Source organism: Limulus polyphemus, unplaced genomic scaffold, assembly GCF_000517525.1.
Source record: "Limulus polyphemus unplaced genomic scaffold, Limulus_polyphemus-2.1.2 Scaffold1475, whole genome shotgun sequence".
NCBI lineage: Eukaryota > Metazoa > Arthropoda > Merostomata > Xiphosura > Limulidae > Limulus > Limulus polyphemus.
Window position 1 is genome coordinate 215,816 of NW_013667085.1, and position 21,367 is coordinate 237,182.

The 21,367-nt window shown below is 29.9% G+C and overlaps 1 protein-coding gene across 7 annotated transcripts in view; it reads left to right on the plus strand.

Annotated features, from left to right (window-relative positions):
* LOC106463758 (membrane-associated guanylate kinase, WW and PDZ domain-containing protein 1-like) overlaps window positions 1-21,367 on the plus strand; it is a 117,786-nt gene that overhangs the window by 55,201 nt on the left and 41,218 nt on the right. For 4 of the 7 annotated variants that reach the window (XR_002611548.1, XM_022391343.1, XM_022391345.1 and 1 more), the window contains exons 2-9: window positions 6,586-6,699; window positions 8,405-8,524; window positions 10,643-10,729; window positions 12,330-12,552; window positions 13,081-13,221; window positions 13,829-13,911; window positions 16,480-16,537; window positions 18,257-18,321. Coding sequence is in view for 6 of the 7 variants with exons in the window: in XM_022391343.1 (XP_022247051.1) it covers window positions 6,586-6,699; window positions 8,405-8,524; window positions 10,643-10,729; window positions 12,330-12,552; window positions 13,081-13,221; window positions 13,829-13,911; window positions 16,480-16,537; window positions 18,257-18,321 (891 nt within the window). In the remaining variant the exon portion in view is untranslated. Of the gene's footprint in view, window positions 1-2,506; window positions 2,696-5,604; window positions 5,817-6,585; window positions 6,700-8,404; window positions 8,525-10,642; window positions 10,730-12,329; window positions 12,553-13,080; window positions 13,222-13,828; window positions 13,912-16,479; window positions 16,538-18,256; window positions 18,322-21,367 lie in introns of those variants that run through there. The other 3 variants (XM_022391344.1, XM_022391346.1, XM_013923821.2) reach the window with 3 other exon arrangements.

Genomic DNA, 21,367 nt, shown 5'->3' on the forward strand with positions numbered 1-21,367 from the left:
CCTCTAGTCTTACACTGCTAAATTAGGGACGGCTAGCGCAGATAGCCTTCGTGTAGCTTTGCGCGAAATTACAAAAGAAACAATCAAGCCATTAGTTCATCTATCCTTCTTTGCACCACCTAAGCCATTTATATCCATTTGCCAATTGTTTTCTTTGCTGTGGCAGTCTTTCTTTTATTTATTGAGTATTGATATTATTATTCAGTGTTATCATATTTTATATTTTTTAAAGCGGTTTCTGAGATGACCGAAGTGAATCAAAACAAAACTTTGACATTTATTGACAAGTTTATAATGACACAGTTCTCCACTTGGTACTGAGTTGTTTGAAGAAAAAGAAATCCAGGTCGACCAGGATCTGTTTATTTTTTTAGAGTACATAATGGATGTAGAAAAGAAGCTAAAACGGGGTCATTTAGCTAAATTAATTCAGTGGGTTCATTGTACTGGGTAGTTTGTAACCCCATGGAGAAACCTGTACGAGAATAGCACATTTTTCTTTTTTTAAAGTAGCTTATTGAAATCCATTTTTAGAGTAAAGAATGTTTGTGATTTAATGAATATCGTGTTATATTTCCAGAAAAAAAATGGAATTAAAAAGTTTGAATAGTGTTAAAAAATAAAAACAATTATAACAGAAAATATATCGTTAAAGACTGTGATGTCTGCTTGTGGTTTATGTATTTTATGATATGTTATTGCGAGCGTTTTTGGGGTTGAAAAATGTAAATTCTGTGCCACTCGCTAGCTTAAAAAAAAGTAAAGAAAAGATTCATACGTTAGTTTTTTAAGTTTTGTGCAGGTTCTCTCCATGTAACAGCTCTTTGTTATTTCTAAACCTTACTATACATACACGTGTGTCCAAATTTGCACAGACTAGAGAGAAACTAACGTATACTGTACTTATGAAAAAAAAATAGTTCGATCTGAAAGATGAAAGAAAAAAAATGGTCTGTTTTGATAATGTTCTTCAAGAAAGATAGTAGGTGGTGTAATTAGTTATGGGGTTAACTATGGTAAGCTGTGTAGAAAAACAACGTGCTTGGGTCATTCACTGGTCGTGGTAAGAATACCAAAGCTGCTTGTCATAGCTTTTGAATACCTTGATTGAGTTAAACTAGAACATACCAGCTGATCAGGTTATCTCGGCGTTTGATGTAAAGTCGTATCTTACCATCATAAACCAAATTGTCTTCTTTTGATGAGGAAACCAAACCAATTGTTTGAATACAGAGCTAGAAGCCTTTAGTACTATCTATCTGTTGTTGGTATATGAAAATGGTTAAACATATAAAAATGATACTTTACCAATGTAATTCTTGCAGTTTAAGTATTGAAACGATAGAAAGCAGAGATAATTGAAAACTGCAAATGTTTTTTTGTCTCCTTATCCATTATTATACTGTGTTTTCGGAGAAGGATATTTTCCCTTTCTATTGTTTTGTTAAGCCACATGAGAAGTATGATGTGAGAAATCTTTTAATTTAGTAACCTGAAGGGTTTTATATAATGCCAGTTTTACTTCCTAGTGGTCGATAGCTTATTTTGCTGTTTGTGAGTAGTTTAACAATTACGTAAATAGAAACCTAAAATACGTTATCAAGCTTCATGAGAAATTCTCAAGTGTTACGAGCAACACTTGCCAAATTACCCTGGGGGCCATAAACACGTTCTTTGAAAACATAGCACACGTACATAAACGTACAGTGTGCTCAACTTGGCCTGAATTTACCAATTAGTCGCGAGTTGAAACAAGGTAAGGATAAAGCATGAGGCCTGTTCACATTGGTGGACAGGAAGAAGGATCAGGCTGAAGATCCCCAGGACTATGTATCGCACACACTGTGTATGTTCGCATGGTTGCTTTTACAGGAAATCCTCACAGTGATTAGCAGCAGGGAAGACAGTGCATAGTATCTGAAGCTTATGAGTGGACTTGTTATCTTTCGTAGTGGGTAGTCTTCGACAACACTTTTCTCGCGCAAGCTGCAGAACCAACGGAGTTTCGTGAATAACGTATTAAGTCGTGAAATAATCATGTTATGAAGTGTGGTGTATAATGAACATAACACTAACGGCCTTAAGTTTTGTTGTGAAACAATCAAAATATAGTCGTACTGGTCGTACACTTGCGTTAAACCGTAAATAAAGCGTGGAGAATGTTGAATACTGATGTTGTAGTTTTATTGTGAAGTGTTGTTAGTGCAGTGGTACCACTTAACGGCGTTGTGAAATAATCGTATTGAAATTATTTCTGAAACTGCTCTGACCGATTGTTTCAGAAACTATATAATGCTAGGAGATAAAACTTTTAATCGCTTATTTGTTAGATACGATTTTATAAACTTTGGGGTAAACTACCACTGTTTTGGATTGTAACATTCAAACAGTTTGATACTTTTTTTTCTTCTTAAAATTAACAGTGTATTATCTAGTATATACCTTCATTTATCAGTTTTTTTGTTGTTTTCTGTACAAAACAGATGCCAAATCATGTTTGTATTTCCAGTAAATAATTATACGAATGGACATATTCAGAATTCTTCAAAACGTGTAGTTACCGTTAATTTATTTGTGATACAACGTAAGTGCGAGGAAAACTAAGATATTATTCTACGGTTGAACGAGATCTGTGACTGACTCATGCCGTTGTGTAGTGGCTTGTTTATTCACCGTCATCTTCGGAAAAATGGAGGTTTGTGTTGGAGATGAGTGATGCATCACACAACTCTCAATCTCTCTTTTTTTTATCTCTCCTGGAACTGTTGTATTACTATTAAGAAATAACTGTTAGTGTTAGATATGTCTGAAGATTTTGAAGAGATTTAGAAAAAAACTATTTTATTTCATAGCTAAATGTTTGTGGGCAAAGAAAGAAACTTGCTTTATTTTCTTATTATTAACTTTTTTGAGGAATAAGAGTAGGATTGCATGAAATTTACACTTGATACAGGAATCTGGTGAATTCATAAGGTCATTTAATACACACAGCTTAGTTTTTACAATATCTTAAGGTTGTTTTGTAAGAGACTTCAAACAAAGTATATTTGCATGAATATAACAGAACAATTATACTGAAAATAAGTAACACAACTGGTGTATTTACAAGTAGAAGTTATTGATGTGGAACTGTACTATTTTAACTGTTTGAGGGTTTCAGGAAAAACATTAATCATAAACCAAGGATGTGTTCCTTGAATTATGCTACCAGCTCTACTATTGGTATAACTTTTGGTTTTTGTGAAGTAGCTATATGTAGGAATATTGCCATTTGGCTCTTATTTTAATTGCTAGAAAATTGATACATGTGTGATTAAAATCAATCGTATTTTTCTTGTAATTTTGTATTAAAAAGTTACTTTTATAGTAAATCTTTGAGAAGATGAGCCAAAATTACTTCTAATCATACTAACTTATAATTGTTTAATCAAAGACAAATCTTGTAATAATGGTTTATGTCAGTATCATGTGCTGTTTGTGATGTAATGGATATAGGATATTAAACTGCAGTTATAAAGGATGAACAAAATTGTTGAGTTTTAGTTTGAAGTATCGAAGAGGTAAAAGATTTAATGAAGAGATGTTTAGGAGAGCAACTGGTTATCAGTATGTTGGCAAGCATTCAAAACTTCAATAATAGTATTGGAATAAAGTGTGTCATAAAAGTACTTGTTAGTTGATTCAACTTTTCTAACCCACACCTGTTTTTCAGGTTTCTCTACTTGATCAAAGAGTAAGTTAATCTTGTAGATACTATAAAAATTTTATGTTTACGTTGGTAGTATTATTATATGTTTTTTGTTTTCTGAATCTGGAAGTAGGTTGAATCTAAGACTTTAGAATAGAAGTTCCTTCTATTGAGATCATTATAAGATATGGGCTGAAGATCTGTTTTAAAATTGAATTTTGAAGGTTATATTATTAGGTATTGACCATTGTGGTTTACTCTATGTGTAACTGGTAATGCCTTTCATCTCCAATATTTTGCGATGCTGAGATTTGACGGTGGAACTTGGATTTAAAGATTAGTTGGTTCTTTGATATGCATTAAAATACTGTTTACCATCATATATCCAAGAATAATATTTTAAGTAGGATGAAAGTAAATAATGATTGAAAACATAGAAATTCTCAAGCTTGTTAAAGATCAAAACTATGTTTATAGGCTATATAAATGTCTGAAGAAATATGACCCGAGCTTTTCATGTAAAATAATTACAGTTTTTAATTCTTGAAACTTCAGGGAGTAGCATTTCTCAGATATATATATATATATATATATATTTATTCTTTTTTAATATGTTGTAATGCTCTGTTTTGTCAGTTTTACTTGCAAGTATTGTTTATCACAAAAGCTGATAGCCTTTATAGTTGCATTTTTAGAAATCAGTGTAATGACCTCTAGCCTTTAATTATGAGACTATTATAACTGAAAGAATAGTTGATTTCAACAAAGCTTTTTTTTTTCAATGTTTTACTCCAGCAATTTCATCACAAATCAAGACATATCTGAAAGTATAAACTGTAGTATAGATCTGGTCTTTGTATCCAATAGAGATATAAAAGTTTAGAATATTTTCTTTTTTTTCCCAAAAGTCTTTAGTCATGGTGATAGAATACAGGGACATTTGATATTTCAATCAAGAAAAACTTGTTTAGGTGATCAGAAATGACATCCATCTGTACATTAGCAACTAAAATCTTTTACAAACCTAAAGAGATAATGCAAGATAAAGTATGTGATGTATTAAAAACACAGACAATGAAACAGTCTTGGAGCAGTGTTGATGTATAGAGCTCACAGGAATAGTTAAGAAATATGAGTGTATTCCACTATTAAAAATTCTTGTAGTTTTTCTTAGTGAACAGTCTAGTTTAACATGTAATTTCCAATTATTTTGAATGCACTAAACAATAACTGCAAGTGTGTAATTTGTTGTTTATTTGCATTTACTGAGTGTATGTTATTTTAACAATATTTAAAGATAAAGTTCAGCTTTATTACATCTGTAGTACTAGGAACTTTTTTAAGGTACAGCTTGATGGTCTTTAGGGATCCAATGAGTTAGGTTTTTATTAATTATTTAAAGAACAAATGAAATTATAAAATTCTCAGTCTGTTTTTTTAATACATAATATTTTTTCTTTATAAAAGTGGTTGTCTAGGTGTTTGTATATTCAAAACAAACAAAAAAGCAAATATACATTTAAGTTCCTACAATTGTATTGTAACTTAACTTTGACTATGATATGTAACAACTGTGGCGTACACTGAAGGAGGAAAACTTCTGATAAAGAAATATCTGCAGAAGCTATTCCTTCCTTAAATCTAAGTTATTGTTCTTAAGAACTTTAAAAATAACTACTCTATAAAACAACATATCACTGGTAAACACTAGTACAGTGGTGTGATTAGCTCTCTGAAACTTTACCAAACATGTTTATCTCTGTGTGGGAACTTTATATATCTATAAAACAACATATCACAGGTAAACCCTAGTATAGTGGCGAGATTATCTCTCTGAAACTTTACCAAACATGTTTATCTCTGTGTGGGAACTCTATCTCCATACACATGTTCATATCCCCATTGCCAACAACTTATCCACATAGGTCATAATTACAGTTTCACTCTAACCACAATCAAGGTCAGTATCTTGTGTTTTCAGGGAAGATAATTTCCCTTATGATAAGGAGCTAAAACCATTTACGTGCAATGCAGTAGTGATAGAGCAGTTACTGTAAACACTGTTGTGCTCCTACCCTTTACCAGACAAAGCAAGATGGACTTTTACCATAATTAATGAATCACACAGGTAATTTTTAAAACAGTTTTATTAATATCCACTGAGAGTTAAGAAAATTTTTACAGTAAGACTGAGAAATATTTGTCTCATAAACTTATCATTTTCCTTAAGTTTTAAAATCAGTTGTATATAATATCAGGTGAAACAGGAATTAAAACATAATAGGTTGTTGATACATCTCTGAATGTTGCATTATTTTGTATTTTTTTGATTAATGGGTTTTTAGTTGGCTGAAATTGTCAGATTTTGTTATTGAAATATCTGATTAACCTTGGCAATAAGTCATTTATGCATTATTTGAATGTCATACAAGCCTAGTGTAAAAATGCTAATATGTAGTTGTATTTATCTAAGCTTATGAAGCTGAGTTATTTTTTCCCCATTAAAACCAAATCATCCATCACCATGGTAACTTGGTTTGATTTTAACAATTTGTGTAACTCATGTTTTTCCACTCTTGCTAAATTTATCATGTTTCACAATTGTATTTCACCCATTTTATAAGTTTTGCTACTGACAGATTATAGATGAAGAAGAATGAAGAGCAATTTTTCCATCTTCTATTTCAATTTATCATAATGTATTTAAAATGTAAGAAAATGGATAAAACCTCTTTGTAGCTTATTTTTGCATTTACCAGGTAACTTTAAAAAAAAATGAAATAGAAATAAATGTCTTCAAACCTGAGTATATTATATAATACAAAGAAACTGAATGTTACAAAATAAGGTGTATGTTCTTTTGATCTCTTATGAATATAGTTTTTTAATCTTTACAGGGTACCTAACCAGAGATCTCCGCCAGTACCTGAACACCCGTTTTCAGAAAGGTTCTGTAGATCATGATCTTCAGAACACCATCAGAGACAATCTCTACCTCCGTACAGTACCTTGTACGTGTTATGCTCTTTTCTATATATATGTGTATGTGTAGGTTATGCTTTACTTGTTATACTTTTGTTAGAAGACTAATTGAAATACCTTCACTTTCAAACATACTTTGCCAACCTTTCTCTATTTTCCAGCTCTTTTGAGAACACTAAGAATTGAATAGTTTAGTCTGTCTCGATGAAAATTAATTGATGTAGTTTTGTAAATGTGAATGTTAAGAAAGTTTCTTTTTTTCAAATAAAGTTTCTGTGTGAGAAGGTTTATTTTCTGACACACTGTGGTTCCTGGTTTACCATTAAACATTTTAAATTTTGTACCTTCTAACTTTATGATCTTATAATTTGGTTTCTATTATCACACACACACATATACACAGAGAGAGAGAGAGAGAATGACATAAAAATGTATATATTCAAACCTGAGTGTATTATAATATAAAGAAATAGAATGTGTGATTGTAAAATTACAAAATAAGGTATTTTGTAATTAGCTACCTGAATTTGTTGTTAATATTTCTTTACAGAATTTTAAACTTAGCAGATAGGAGTTTTGACATAGTATATTTGTCTTGGTATAAAACCTGACCTTAGGTAGTTGTTATGATTCATTATTTTAGTGTTTTTCAATGAATTTTATAGTTATATGGAATCAGTTTGTTTTGGGGTGTTTCTTCTTTTAGTTAAATTATGAAATAAGTTGTTCTCTAAATATGCATAAGAAAAGGCAAATTTTAATTGTAGTGTTTTCTTTAACAACACTGCTTTCTTCATTTTACTAATGTTGTAATATCATTAAATAAGTTAGTGTGTTATTAGTCATAGTAAATATGTCAGATTTGACTGTTATTTTATATTATCTTGTTTGTTTAAATCTACATTTCCTTTAAATACTTCTGTAAGACATACAGATAAATACTGATGTGAAATTATAACATTGAATCCACTTGCCGTTCTTCTTAGTTTATAATTTATTTTCGTTATGGGTAGAGTTCTTTATTTGCTTAGATTTCAAAATGGCATTTGAGACTGTATTAATCTAGTAACAGTTAACTTGACCCAATAATTTTTATTTAAAAATATTTTAAGTTTTATAATGGAAATTTCTGGGAAGTCTAGGAAGACTTGACTTGTACATATTCAGTGTTTGTCATAAGGAGTGAAAATTAGCTTGTAATTATATAAAACAAAAACTTCCCAATGACTTTTTTTTCCATAAATGAATTGAAATGGTGAACACTTTGTGTAAATACAGTTTAGTGTACAACTTTATGTAGATTTAATTATTTATTTTTTGAAGTTCCCTATCAAATAGCTTCATCAAATTAACATTCAGAGGATTTTGGAAAATTTATACTTAAATGGTTGATAACTATTGTAGTCCCACTCCTTGTGTTGCTGTTTTTTGTGTGTTTAAGTTTTTTGATTTCACAATGAATTTGTTGATCAAACAAGAAGATGGATCAGTGGGGAGCTCAATATGTCTTATATGGGGCAGGGCAGAATAAATCCGTTAAGGACTCTGTCAGCATGTTTAAGTACAGTGGGTAATGGCAACTTCAATGAATTTTTATTGGTTATTATAAAGCTGTAGGATTATTTATGTAATTTTCTCAGAAACTTTTGTTTAAAGTAAAGGACTCTGAATCCTTATAATTGTTATTATGTTTAAAGTAGATCTTAACTTCAAGTTTTTGTTCCTTCAATGTAGGCACTACAAGACCTCCAAGGCCAGGAGAAGTTAATGGAATAGATTATACATTCCTTACACCTGAAGAATTCATTGCCCTAGAGAAAAGTGGAAATTTATTAGAAAGTGGAATTTATGATGGTAAGTCCAGGTGAAGTGTTGCTTGGTTTTTTTAATTATTATTCTTGGTTTATTCCTATATGCTGTGGTATGTAAAAAAAAATGTTATTATTAATATGGTATGCTGAATTGGCTCTTGTTAAAATAATATTATGAATACCGAGATCTTACAAGAAACAGCCTGAATGTCTAAAATGTAAGTTACTGTATTAGGTTTAAAACAAAATATTTTTAATTATAGTTAGTTGGAGGAAAAAATATTGGTTGTAGACATTCCTGGAAACTCTTCAGATTTGACCTACAATATTTGGAGATTACCGTGCCAGATCTCCATTGTCTTGTACATGATTTTTCAGCAAAGTAGTTAGCTGCTTCTCTGCAGTGAACGTGATGCCACTATGCATATTTCTTGCTTCTGACTTTTTTATTAATGTAATTCAATATCTTATTACTTGCATTTTAATCATTTACCCAATGATATGTAGAAACTTTGACTGGACAGCTCACCCAATGAAAATTAAGTAAAATGTAATTAGATATCTTACAAGTGAAATAAGTTTTAATTTCAATATTTACATAACTTTCTCATTCAGATTTTTGAATATGTACAAGTATTTTTTTTTATTTCAAAACTTCAGTAATGCTAAATAATCTAATTAAAAGTTCTTAAGTATTAATGAAGATCTTATGATTGAGCATTTGAAATTCTGAATTAGCAATGTACCATTTAAGTGTTTTTAAATATCTCTGGATCAGCCAAATCTACATTTTCTCCGGTGTGGCTGTAGGTAAAGAAAAAAATTGTATATGCATATTTTAAGTTGTAAATTTCCTTGTATTGATGGATATGCCCCTTCTAAGTACAATAAAAAGAAAGTCCTGTCATGGTTAAATACATTCAAAGTAATTAGAAATCATTATTTTGCTAGTCTGACTTTAAATAGAGTAAATTCAGAATTTTGTTCATTTTGGTATTGTTGATACATACCTATTAAGTTATTGTTTTTGGAGCATAAGTTCCAAAATATTAATTTTTGTTGTATTAAACATTTTCAGAAAAACTAATATTTTTATTCATAACATTAAGTAAATTAATAGTACATTTTTAAGCATGGCATTTTAAGTGAGTTAGTACTTTCTGGGCATAATGTTTTGATTAAGTTAATAGTATTGATATTATTAAAGCCTAACATATTTAGAAGATAGTATTTTTATATTATAGAAATATCTGTAAAATAATAGATACTCTAGAATGTAAACTTGGTACTTTGGAGCATAACTTGATGCAGTTAGATAATGTGTTGGAGCAGCAAGAGTTCATGAAGTTACTATTTGTAGAGCATAGCATATCTAGTATGTTTGTATTTATGCATAGTGTTGTCTGACATAACAGTGCCTTTGTAATAAACTAATAAAAGAAAACTTCCCAGCAAAGTTTTTTCCATCTAAGTAATATTTTATTTACCCTAAGCCATTAATAAAAGATCTCTTGGAAATTACATATGATCAGCATTTCTGCAGGCTGTACTTTGTTGGCTCCTGGTTAAGAATGTTAATCAGAAACTTAATTCTTATACTTTATATGTTTGATTTTCTAATTCAAAAACTTTCTTAAAAAGTTGAACATTTTTGCCATCACTAATTATGAGAATAGCTCTTAATGGTTTGACAGTTGAATTCCATGTTTTTATTCAGCAGTTACTTGTTGCAGTATGTTATAGTTGGTGTGAAGAAACCTTTAAGAGAAAAGAAAATCAAATACATAATATCATTGTGAACACAGCTTTTTTTTATGAGCATGTTGGGTTTCTGCTTTGTTTACATGTAAAATTTTTATTTAATGTTCTGAAGACTAATGAATAGAGGAGTATAAATAAATTCTTCCATATACTTCAATGGCCATAACTTTTGAACTGTTATCTCTTTTCGTCTCTCATTAATAACTATTTTTATCAGTAAAAAGAGATTTAAGTTTCATCCCTGTAAAATACATCTGTCTTTTTTTCTGTTTTGCAGATCTTACCATTTACAACTGTACAGTTGAGGATATGTTGTTAACTATATAGAATAAAATTGCTCAATTATTCTCTCTCTTTATTTAATCATCTCTTAAATCAACTAACCTGTGTTCTCTTTTAGGGAAGCATTATGGCACTCCTAAGCCAGCTCCCTCAGCTTCTGCTCTCTTTTCTGACTCTTCTCTTCGGATTGACCATCCTGTGGCACGTGAGGATTCTTTCACTTGTGTGTCTGATAACTCTGTTTCTGTTAATGTTATGTCTAGTTGTGATTGCTTTAGTGATGTGTTGTTCAATGATGTTAATAGGTTTAGGAATGATTTTCAGTCTTTTAGCAAAAAGGGTGAAGAGAAAGATGGCTATGGTAAAAAATTTGAGGACTATAGTCATAATGTTATCAAAGACATAATTGAAGTAGTTAATAATCCTGTAAATGAAAGTTTTCATACTGAACAAAATCATTATGTACACACAGAAGAAAATGTTCATTATAAGGAAGAGTGCAAAAAAAATGAAAATAATTGCCAAGAAGACTTTACATATCAGGAACAGTTACCACTTAACAAGGAGCCACACATGCCATCTGTAAGAACAATGAAAAATGTAAAACACCAGTCTGAAAACATGCGTCAAATGGCAAATGCAGATGAAAAGTTATTTGCCAAAAATAAGGAATCACATGTCAGATTTGTGGAACAAAATAAATCTGAAATCACAAATCTAAATTCAGTTGATATGTTTTTATCATCAAGAAAGGCTTCTTATGTATCTCAACATGAAAAAAATATAGTTGATTATAATACTGATCGGTCAACTTCAGATGCCCAACAAAAAAAAAATCTGCACGAAATCCTAAAATATAGAGTAGATTTAACAAGTTACACTAGTCCTAAGCTTAATGAAGAAAATAATTATAAGTGGAGTTCAGTTTGTGACCAGAAAGAACTTGTTAAATGTTCTCAGGTAGATTTTTCAAATTTTATTAATAACACAGATAATAATATGAATCCTGTAATAACTGAAAACAAACCCCATGGTTTATATCAACATTCAACCAAAGACTTTTCTGTTGCTACCCCAGCTCCTTGGTTTCATTATCCTGCTTTTCCAGTTGTTGCAGTCCCACCCATGTCAGTACCTCCATTTACTGTGGCATCCCCTTTTTATGTATGGAAGCAACAAAGTCCTCTTGCTTCTAGTGAGATTTGTCTCAGACAAAGGCATAAACATTTGAAGAATCATAATAACTCTAGTTTTAGTTCAGGTAGTAGTTCTGAAAGTATCAAATTAATCAGAACTCGTTCCATATCCACAAAACATGGAAATAATAAATATTATCCTAGAAACTTTCCTACTCGTACTCGGTCAGTAGATAAGGTTATTTGGCAACATTATAATGTTAAGAATCAATCAAAGTATTTGTATAGGTGTCATTCAAGAGCTAAATCAAGTAAAGCAAACAAGAGTTCCAATAAATTTAACAGTGAACAAAATCAAAACTGTTTTCAGCAAGACTTGAAAGATGGAAATGAGGCTAGTAGTGAGTCAGAAAGTGTAGATTCTTGTTCTTTATCCATATCACACAACAGTTCAATTCAGCCTAAGATTAAAAATGTATATAACAGAAAATACAAAAAATACACATAAAAATAAAAAAAATCTGGATATGAAAAAAAACATTTTATTTTCTGGTGTAAGTAGATCCAAAGAAAAGGTTTGTGGTTTAATGACTTCTCTAAATTCTTTACCTCCTAGAGCTTCTGTGAATGTCCATAACTGTGACAATGGTGTTGCTTTTGTCTTGTCAGGCAATCATTATGGCACTCCCAAACCCCCCAGAGAGAGTCCCATGTCTATGCCACGACGAACAAATTCCATCGGAAATACTGGCAGTGTTGTTCTTCCTGGTGCACACCCTTCTTCTGAAGGAAAGAGACGACGAAATCGTTCTAATGTAGAAGCGATGGCAGCCAAAAACATGGATCCCATAGAAGCAGCAGATTATCCTCTCTTATCAAATCAGAATGCGAGGTTTGTTTATATTTATTTCAATATATAGTCAATAAGATTTTGAAAGTGACTGCTCACTTGTAGTAGTATTTTTTATTTTGTTTTAGATCCCTTCTGTAACTTATCATAGTGTTGTAGGTATGAATTATTAATTTAATCCATTTTATTAACTAATAGAGAAAGCTTTATTTGTAACAGTATTCAAATGAAATGATTGGTTGGATAAAGTTAAAGTTTAATGTTAATATTGCATAAAATGTTGATTACAATGTTTTAGAATAAAAGTTAAAAATAGGACTGGATATTTTTTTGTTATGCAATCAGAAATCTAAGGAGTAACAATTGGCTATAATGGGTTAGTGTTCTTTGTACATGACAACGTTACAAAAACTTTTCAAATTTTTAAAAGATATTTTTAAAAATTTAGAATAAAAGTACGACTTTTTAAAATTTCTTTATTAGAAATTTTCCAAAACTTTTCCAATATTCAGTAGCTTTCTACTCTGTGATCTGTTTTTCAGCAGTTCAAGTTATCATTTGTTTTAATAGATCATCTACACCTCAATCTTCAAAAAGTGGATACAGAAACTCCAGTAACATGGATCATAATGATTCTGTAACTGATCTTGGTCCTCTACCTGACAACTGGGAAAAGGCCTATACAGAAACTGGAGAAATATATTTTATAGAGTAGGTGTTCTGAAAAAATAGGACATTCTTCAGTTGTTGATAGTATTTCAAACCTTCATAGTAACTATTTCAAAATGCAGAGGCCTCATGACTTAACTTACAATCTGATTCCTAGTCTGGAAACTAATTTTTTCTTACAAATGAGATCTTCTTTTTGTTTCTTGAATCCAGAGTATTCTGTTGTTTGTTTTTTTTTAATAAAATTCTTCATTTTATTTTATAATATTGCAAAAATAAATCAGACATAAAAGACTTGGATACATTTTGATTAACAATATAGTGACACAGATTGAATCACAAGTATTTTAAAAAATCTGATTTTTCTTCTTTTTTTTTCTGTGTTGTGGAGAAATCCACTACAGAATTTTGTCCTCAGAGTGATTGGAGCAGTAAATGTGAATAAAGTTTTTGTTCTTTTCACTTTCATACAGTCTGAATATATGGATTTAAACATTTTTTCTATCCTTAACTTGTATTTGTATTCTACATCTGTTAGCATTCTTGTGTAGATTTAAACTATTCAAATTAGGAATGAGATTTAGTTCTGCTTAGATGCTTTATATTCTTTTCAGGATTGTTTTTTATGGTGAGTTAATATGTTTTATAGTCACAACCATGGCACATCTCAGTGGTTAGACCCTCGGTTAGCTAGAATACAAAAGACAGCTATTGAAGAATGTGACGAAGATGGTGAGTTGTATTTATGGATGTGTCATCTAAAGTACAAAGCACAAGTAGTAAAATGTAAAGATATTTTCATGTAAACTGTTGTAAATTGGGGCTGGGTCATTTTGACTGACCTTGTAACCATGAAACTACACACAACTTAGAATGTAATAAGTGTATCTTCATAAAATTTGGGAAGGTTTTAGTAAAAATTACAGTTCTATTGTACACACAATCAGATTTTGTCATAAAGTATTTTTACTAAAGATTTACCTGTGAAGTTACAAAGCCTTTAATAAGTCAATCTGAGAGAAAGGTGATTTTCATGCAAAGAATTGAAATACTTTTTTTCATCTTAAAAGTTTTCATATCTCATTGGAATAAATTAGAACCTCCTAAATGAATATCATTAGGCTTTTTTTTCTGGTAAAACTTTATACTTTTTCTCTTTTTCGCATTTACCCTAACATTAACTGTAGTGAAAGTTAATGAAATGAAATAAAATCAAAAAATCTTTTTTTTGCTTGAAGTCTGCAGATTGTAATAGACAATTACAATTATTTATCTTAAGAGCTATAAGCCTCTTAACTTTTCACAACTGCTTTCATTTAATTTTATTGTTTTATTTCTCTTTCAACCATGTATAACTACCATGACAAGCAATAAATGACTGGGTTGTATAATAAGTAAATATGCAAGTCAAATTGCATTATGCACATCTAACTGAGTACCATGTTTCTTGTGCATTACTTAGGCTGATGTTGAAAACATTTTTAATTTTTTGTTTAGGTATTCTTATCCAACCTAATAACTTTTAATTTTCACATTTTAATTATTTTTTTTTAAAAAAGTATATAAGAATGAAAAAAAAATGCAGAAAAAAAAGGAATTTAGAACTTACCCTAGTTCTAGGCTGGTTTATATTTGAGTTCGCTGGTTTCGTAAGCCTTGTTTTTTTTTAACTGTGTTGGTTGTCTAAAAAATAATTCCTATGGTTTTCAGGAATGAATTTTAGAAAACCAAAACATATCACTCATGTGATTAGATTATATGATGACCACTGTAATTCATTGGACTTTCTAACTAATCTATAAGTTGGATTTAAATATTTAAAGAATTCCATTACTGTTCAGAGCAGTAATTTGACTCAACACTCATTAAGTTTTTCTCACAAATTATTGTATTTGTCCACTAAAATTATACAAAGGAACATAAGATTCCTGTACATTTTAGCATGTTCTTGTTGTTGTTTATAAGCATGACCATTAGCAGTATCAAAGAGAATTATAGACATATCTTAAAAGACAGAGGATATGAGAGGGGTATGTCAATGTGAGTTGAACAAATATAGTGATATCTTGGTAAAGCAAGAAAAATAAGAGATTGAAAATTTATATTTTATTTTGTCAGTATGTATAGAAAATGTTTCTGATTGCTTGAATAATCTGTAGAGAAAAATGTCAATAAATGAGAAATCATAGCCTCACCAATTCATGTGATTATGATTATTACAGATTGGGAATGTATTTAAATTTATTTTTTAAGATAAGAAATTGAAAGTTAGATAATATAAGAATATAGATTATAAATTGTTTTGATGCCAAGATTATTTATATACAATGATAATAAAGTTGTTTAATTAAATTTTGAATGTAACTCTAAAAACATTGTGACAGTGCACTTTGACCTTCCTGAATTTAGAGTTAACTATAGAATCTAAAATCCTTATATATTTCAAAACCCAGTTAAAAGATCGGTAAAATAAAACTTATCTGTACTTAACAGAATGTTAAGTCATGAGTTATAATTCAACTGAAGTAAAAACTAACTTTGTAAAGATTTTTTTTCATTGTCATTTTGCAGGGGGTACAAAAGTGAATAAGTAGAAACTTTCATCTGTAAGAATTGTTTATTAGAGCATCTCCATAAACAATGTTTGTTATAGTTTTGCCTTTTTAAAATTGAGTTGCTTATTTTGGTCAGGTTTGAGTTTTAAAAAATGCATCAGTTGAAAGCAGTTTTCCCCATTAGAGTTTTACAGTACTATGACAAATTGTTTGATGGAAGCTGTACTGAGGTAGTTGTTCCAAGTCCTGTAAAAAGTATAAATACGATACTTCATGTTAAAGAGGGTTTATAAGTCATTTTAAATTAATTTGTATGCTTATATGAACATTGAAGATATTTTGGATGTTTAGATGTCCTTCAAGTGTTGTGTAATTGTTCTATTTAAATTGACATTTAGTTAAAAACAAACTAGGTTATAAAATGCAAGCATAATTATCAAGTGATGAAACATAATATTTTGTAAAAATTCAATTTCAGTTAGAATTTCTATGAAGTAATATGGAAATCACTGTTTACTAAATTTTCTAATGGATGGTGGTATAAGAAAATTCATTAACTTATTAGACTAATTATATTAATAAAAGTTATCGTTAAGTTATTTGTAGAAGTAAATACTTGTGGATGTTGGGTGTATTTGAATGAAAGGGCAATATACAATATCAAAAGTTATATTTAGAAAGTATTTGTAAGATATGAGGGTAAGTATGTTTAAAACAATTTAATTAATTTATTTTAATCTTGCAGAACTTCCTTATGGTTGGGAAAAAATTGATGACCCCCACTATGGAACCTACTTTATAGAGTAAGTAGAACACATATTTAAGAGTTTTCAACAATATGATGTTAACATAAAGAATTTTCATTATTATTTAGAATTTCTGATATTTCACAGGTAGAACATCCTAAAAACATTGACAACGTAGAAGACATTTTTAGAAGAAATTGTTTTTATAAAGATTAAATAACATTTATAGTAATCAGTATGTAGACTTAGTGATATTATTAGAAACTTTCAATTTATATTGAGCATTAAAAGACATAGATAAAATACCTGAGAAATAGGGATAGAAATATTTTCATTTACATAGGATTTTAAAATTCAGAGACAATACAGTTAAGAAATATGGTATTTTTTTATTTTATATTGAGAGTAAGAAAAATATCTTAGAAATATTTGATAATACTATAATTCCTATATTTAATTAGAATTAAAACCCATAACCAACATTTGTAAGAAACATAATTTTATCTAAATCTCATTTGATATACAATGTTAAAATACACAGCCAAAATTTTCAAAAAATGTAATGTTCTAAATCTTTCATTTTTGCAGAGTAGTTTAAATTGGTAATTGCATGTTCCCCAAGTGATTTACAGTTTATAATGGTGCAAATAGTAGTTAGTCATGGTTCAAAGGGCAATAAAATTTAATTATAAATAGATGTATACTGTTAAGAGTTTAAAGCTACTTAGAATAAACAACTGTAGTTTCATGTTATGTTTGAAGTCATTCTAGAAAGAAAAAAGGGTAATTGTTTTTGTGGCTACGAGGTGGACCAAACCAACCATGTATAGAGTTAGGGTAGAGAAAGTAACAGATAAAATATAAAGTTTTACTGAAAACAAACATTTGAAATGTATTTAGGAGATTTTAGAGATTACACAAATGAAATGTGAGGTTTTTGAGATAAAAAAGTATTTGCACACAGAGTTATTCAAAACAAATACCCGATATATTCAAGAACAATTCTATTTTTAGTTTATTAAAAATACTTCACTAAAAATATGATTTTCATGAAGACATACTTCTTATTAGTTAGTAGTATAAAATCTATAAAGACTTTGAATGAGTACAAAGAGGTCACATGGGCAGTCAAATTGACCGAGCCTGTGTTGAGAGAGTTAACATACATACACATAGTTGTGATAACGTAGGATTTTTGCCATATAACTTAATATTGGTCATTAATAACAGTTAAATACCCTATTTCAGTATTTACTTCAATACAAGTAATCAGCAAACTGCTTAAATTTTATTATTCTTACTTACATTTTAATACTGTACAGATATTCAGTGTATCTGTTATTTAACAATAAAAGAATATGATATTGTGCATAACAGTTAAAAAGCTAGTAACAAACTGCAGTAAGTGGAACAAACTAACAGAAAACTTAAAATTAGAATAACTGGTTTTGATATATTTGTGTGCCATCTTCACGCTCATGTTGTCTTCATTATTCCTGTTGTACTATTGTTCTTGAAGACAATGTGAGATTGAAGAGAATGTATGAATTTGTCAAAACTAGTTTCTCCAGTATCAAGTCTTCTTCCAGTTTGTTCCATTTACTATGTTTTCTCATTAGCTTTTTATCTGGTATTTGCCCTTTTATGTAGAAATACTAATACATGTTTTTAATATTTTACACTTGTTGCATTTTTATTATTAACATTAACTTGTAATCTCTACACAAAGTTATTTTGTAATTTCTATCTGTATTTATGAATTATGTTTCTTTACAGTCATGTAAATAGAAGAACACAGTATGAAAACCCAGTTTTACAGGCAAAACGTGGGACAAATGATGGTTAGTATCATTAATGAACCTAAAAAATTTCAATTATTAGATTAGTTGCAGTATGCTACTTAAATATTGCTTATTTAGCAATATGTGCGATAATATATAATTTCTTACCAGATATTTTGTAAACTGATTTCGATAAAATTTTTAGTATGATGTTGTTTTAAATAGTTTTTGAAGTTAAAATTTATAAACATTTTGATTAGCTTACTCTTAGTTATACTGAATAGCACATGTAACATAATTTTGTTGTTTTAAAAAAAAATTCACTTCAGGTTATTCCTATGAAATATTCTGAATAGAAATAAGTATGGTGTGAGAAATTCATGTACAGTGATTGAAACTTTGGCTGATTAAATAACAGACAAAAGTAATTAAATTACTGTTAGACTGTCTATAGCAGAAATGAAAGTATTTAGTGTAGAAATATTTTAGCTTTATCCAAAAGTTATTAACTAATGCAAAAGGTTGGTATGTATTTGCTTAATCTTTTCAAGAAAGTTTTAGTTCAGAAAAAATTAACAATATATCATGAGAGTAAGTTTACTGTGAACAGTAAACTACTGGAATGTAAGTCACCATTTACAGTCACTCATTTATTCTTATCATCAAACTGTTATCATATTGGAACCTGAAAATCGTAAAGGTTTGTTATTTTTTTTAAATTCACCCCATATTCCCAACAATAAGAAAGAGGGAACCAACTTATTTTTTCAATAAGCTACTTGTGTACATGTTTTGTTCAAGCCGTTGTTTCCAAGAAACATTGCGTGGTAAGATAATGTTCAAGTTAATTGCTGGGAAATGAGGTGAAAGATTTACCTTAAACATTAATATTGTTCTTTTGTCTTTAGTATCCAAGAATTTGTCAGATGAAAGGTCACTGTTTGTCTTAGTACTGATGAACTAACTAGACATACAGAATAATGCTTGGAGACAGCTTGAATGGGTAATGAAGAAAAACTTTAATATTAGTTTAACATAACAGCAAATGTAAAATGTTTCAACAACATTTTGTCATCATCAGGTATAAGTAGTTTACACTGACACAGATATATATATATATATACAGTATGGAACAAAGAGGTCACATAACTGGATATTATTGCACAACTTAGAAGAGATATATTGGCATCCCAGGGTGTTGGTTTAAAGTAGGGTTGTTTTGTTCTATTAAGATGGATTCCTTGATTTTTAGTTTGTTTATGTTTGGCTTTTTGATTAAAATTACTGTGTTTTCAATAGATATACTATGTTTTTTTGAGTTGCAATGGTGAAAAACATGGGGCAGTTTTTTAATTGTGTTCTGTGAATCTGGTTTCCAATTTTCTTCCTGTTTTTCCAATGTAGAATTCTGGGCAGTTATGGCATGTTATTTTGTAAATGATGTTGGTATTGTGAGATTAAAAATAATTTTTGTTTAGTAATGATTTTAATTTAGGGCCGGGTTTTTGAGAGAATTTGACGTTGACAGGAATTTTGTGCTTATAATCTGAAAAAAAGGCACTAACATTAAAATTTTAAAAGCTGATAAAGGCAACACCACTGTAATCATGAACAACTTAGAATACATCAATAAGATGAACGACACCCTTTCTGATAAAAAGAAATTCAAAGCCATCCCAAACACACCCGAAAAACAACTAAACAGAACTTTATTACAAATGAAAAAAGATAATATAATTACTGACAATCTTTAATTTTATCTACGTACAACTGATTCACGCACACCACAACTCTTTGGCATTCCTAAACCACACAAACAAGACTGCCCCCTATGACCTATACTGTCCACATATAATTCCTTCAACTACAATCTTGGCAAATACATAGCCTGGGCTCTCACACCATATATAACATCTGCAGGTTCATTTTTTTAAATATGCCTTTAATTTCAAATACACACTAGACCAACTAAATTCTAAAGCCTTGATGGCTAGTTTTGATGTCGTGTCACTCTTCGCCAAAGTCCCCACCAATGAAGCTTGCAATATTGCACTCAACCTCTACATTAATGACCCCAACAAGTTAATCCACATTCCCAGCACACTTTTTGATTCTCTCTTAGAATTTACAACAATTAAAACCAACTTCATTTTCAACAATGAATATTTCCTTCAAATAGATTGTATAAGTATGGGCAATCCTGTTTCACCCATTCTTGCCAGTATATTGATCACCTAGATAGAAACACAAGCCATACATTCTGAGCTTCATCCCCCACTTTACTGGTACAGATACATCGATGACAATTTTGCTAGCTTCACTTCTACAGAACACACGCTAACTTTCTTTGAACGTACAAATTCCATTCATCCCAACATCAAATTTACCATAGAACATGAAAACATTAAACTGTTATCTTCTCTCAACCTCAAGGTCATTACATTGGACACACTGTTTAAAACCAAAATTCACAGTAAGAACACACACACCGGCCTCTACATCCCCTGAAATTCTGCTCATGACACCACACAAAAAATCAATACACTGAAAAACCTCATAAACACAGCCACAAGACTGTTCAATAGACTACATAAATGAAGAAATCAACCACATAAAGCATTCCTTCATTCACACCAATAAATTTCCACCAGCTATTGTTGGAAAACTGTCCAATATTTATCACAACAAAACTCAACTCACAAACAAAATTAATACTAACAAACCCAACAACGGAACATTACACTGCAGTTTACCTTTTGTCTCTGAAACCAGCTCAAGAATAATCCACACTTAAACAAAACTAGCCATTAAACACAAAATGCCTGTCAACATCAAATTCTCTCAAAAACCTAGCCCTAAATTACAGTCGTTACTAAACAAACATTATTTAGAATCACGTAATATCAACGTCATTTACAAAATAACATGCCATAACTGCTAAGAATTCTACATTGGAAAAACAGGAATAAAATTGGATACCAGATTCACAGAACACAATAAAAAAAACTGCCCCATTTTTTTCCACCATTTCAACCCAAAAAACCATAGTATATCTATTGAAAACACAGTAATTTTAAACAAAGAACCAAACATAAACAAACTAAAA